Below are 2536 nucleotides of genomic sequence, written 5' to 3'. Positions count from 1 at the left end.
CATTTAAAGAGACAGGCCCGAAAAACAGCGTGTTTCTGCTTCCACTCAAAATAGGCATTTTCAAAATGATATAATGAATGATCTGTGGAGTATTTTTAGCTGAAACTTCACAGACACATTCTGGGGACACCTGAGACTTATATTACATATTGTAAAAAGGGGCATAATATGTCTCCTTTAAGTGAGCTGTTTTTCTTTTCTTCGCTGTCTCACTCGCTCGGTGGATCTCAGCCAAGCGGTCGATTAACCCTGGTCTCTCTGTCTGTCTCTGATCTGCAGGGTTCACAGGACACTATGGGAGCTCCGGAAGGTGTGGTGGCTCCGTTCTCCTCCTTCCCTCCTCCTCCTCCACCTCCTCCTCAGAACGGCCTGGCGCTGGAGTTTGGGGGCGGCAGCATTTACCCCGCAGGGGGGCAAACGGAGGCCCCAGCAGGAGCCAGCAGCACCTCCTCCTCTAACCCCAGCGCTCAAGTAAGTGCTAAAGCTCCTCGAGCAGATGGTGACGTCTGAGCGCTCGCACCATTTGGGCAGCTGGAACAACAAATGTGTCGAACGACTTCCTGTCACTCAGTCTTTGGTCTGGTCTCGGTGGCCCCACATGAATCATCTCAAACGCCTGTATTTTGTTGAGTTGTAAGGCCTGTGTCTCTCTCTCTCTCTATCTCAGATGTCAGACAGCTCTACTCAGGCAGAAGATCAGTGTGTTTCTGCCGGCGGTTCGGGTAGCAGCGAGTCCTCTGAGGCCAAAGGAACCCCGAAACGCCTCCACGTTTCTAACATCCCCTTCCGCTTCAGAGACCCAGACCTGCGGCAGATGTTTGGGGTACTGCAGGCTTTATAGGCTTCAGGGTTTATTCCTCGGATGATTTTAGAAAGACATGATGACAAACTGTGGCGTGTTTAAGGGCCAGTTCTGCCCCCTGGTGCCCGAGATTGTAACCACACGTTAAAGTTGTAAATGCAGCTCTTCTTTTATAATGACCCGTTTGTAGGCATTACGCAAACAGCTGTGGGTTTGTTTATGTTGAGCATTCTCTCTCTCTCTCTCTGTGTGTGTGTGTGTGTGTGTGTGTGTGTGTGTGTGTGTGTTTGTTTTTTTAGCAATTTGGAAAGATTCTGGATGTGGAGATCATTTTCAATGAGAGGGGCTCAAAGGTAAGAAACTGTTTTAAAGTCATGCATTTGAATATGATCTGATTAGATGTTGTTATTATTAATATGTATTTTTTAAAGCCCATTAATGCCCATCTATTATCATTATTTATGCTAAGTTGAATCAAAATATTTCTTTCTAAAGCTACTTTTTGTAAGGTCTATTCAATGCTTTACTCATCTTACACAATAATGTTTTTAAATGATCTTTTAGGGGTATATTCTCAACTAAAATTGATGTATGATTAATTAGATCTAGAATTAGATTAATTAGCATCTAGTGGATACATTATGGTGTTGCAGATGATTCTGAATATGAACGGGCCTACTCAAATTAATAATTTGACAAGTATTTAAGCTAGAATCCTAGTAGTATCCCTGGAACATGTTTTGTCTTTAAAATACAACCTTGTAAATTGGATGAGAATTTATTTGCAACAAGTAATGACTCCAGCGTAAAGATGAAAGTCTCGCGGACGTGTCTGTCATAAGCTTTCTGCTAAACATCTCCTTTCTGGGAGCATTTTGGGGTGAATTGTTCCTTTAAGCTGGATGTGTTTCGGAGGTCCGACGCTTCATGTGTGTTCCTCTCTGTCGTGGTCCAGGGCTTTGGTTTTGTGACGTTTGAGGCCAGTGCAGATGCAGAGGAAGCGCGAGCACGTCTCCACGGGACCATCGTGGAGGGACGGAAGATCGAGGTGAGTCTGTCTTTCTCCTTCTGATGTTCCCATTTCACTCCTTTACTGACCAAACATGTCCTGGAGCTGCTTAAGATGCTCAGCTGTGTGTGTGTGTGTTGCATTATGGGAAGTGTGTGTGTGTGAGCTTAGCAATGCATGGTTGCATCTCTACTGCAGTCCACTTTAGATTCTGTGAGTTTTTCTCTTTCTCGGCTGTTTTTTGGATTGGTTGTTTGGCTGAGTGTCGGTTATTAACAGCATGCGGTTATTTTCCCTTTTTTAAGTTCATGATCTGATTTGTACTGAGCATGCTCACAGTTAGCCAATCACGTGCGTGCATTTGATGCTGTTTCTGTTTCTTCTGGTTTGAATGGCTTTTTTGTTCATGAAACATTTGCTTGGATTCTTACGATACACGAGGACTGACGATTCTGAATGCTTTTCACAACTTTGGTGTTGTACCTTTATGGCATTCGTGTGCATTCTGTGAGAAAACGGCTCACTTTCAGATGCTTGTGTACTCGTTGTTTTTAGTGCATTTGTAGATTGCTCTTTGAATCTTGGAGATGAGAAGAAGCTTGTTGCTTGCCGTGTGTGAGTGAGTGTGTGTATAAGTGTGTGTGTGTGTGTATGTATGTGTGAGAGTGTGTGTATGTGTGAGTGAGTGTGTGAGTGTATGTGTGAGTGAGTGTGTGTGTGTGTGT

At 44.0% G+C, this 2536-nt stretch overlaps 1 protein-coding gene across 5 annotated transcripts in view; it reads left to right on the top strand.

Annotated features, from left to right (window-relative positions):
- Nucleotides 1-2536, top strand: part of LOC107676720 (RNA binding protein fox-1 homolog 2-like) — a 40042-nt gene that overhangs the window by 20130 nt on the left and 17376 nt on the right. For 4 of the 5 annotated variants that reach the window (XM_016471366.1, XM_016471371.1, XM_016471368.1 and 1 more), the window contains exons 4-5: nucleotides 1102-1155; nucleotides 1758-1850. In XM_016471366.1, coding sequence (XP_016326852.1) covers nucleotides 1102-1155; nucleotides 1758-1850 — 147 coding nt within the window. Of the gene's footprint in view, nucleotides 1-248; nucleotides 472-667; nucleotides 824-1101; nucleotides 1156-1757; nucleotides 1851-2536 lie in introns of those variants that run through there. The other variant, XM_016471369.1, reaches the window with a different exon arrangement.

Source organism: Sinocyclocheilus anshuiensis, unplaced genomic scaffold (genome assembly GCF_001515605.1).
Source record: "Sinocyclocheilus anshuiensis isolate Anshui unplaced genomic scaffold, SAMN03320099.WGS_v1.1 scaffold3329, whole genome shotgun sequence".
In the NCBI taxonomy this organism is placed as follows: Eukaryota; Metazoa; Chordata; class Actinopteri; order Cypriniformes; family Cyprinidae; genus Sinocyclocheilus; species Sinocyclocheilus anshuiensis.
This window is presented reverse-complemented; position numbering and strand designations above follow the sequence as displayed.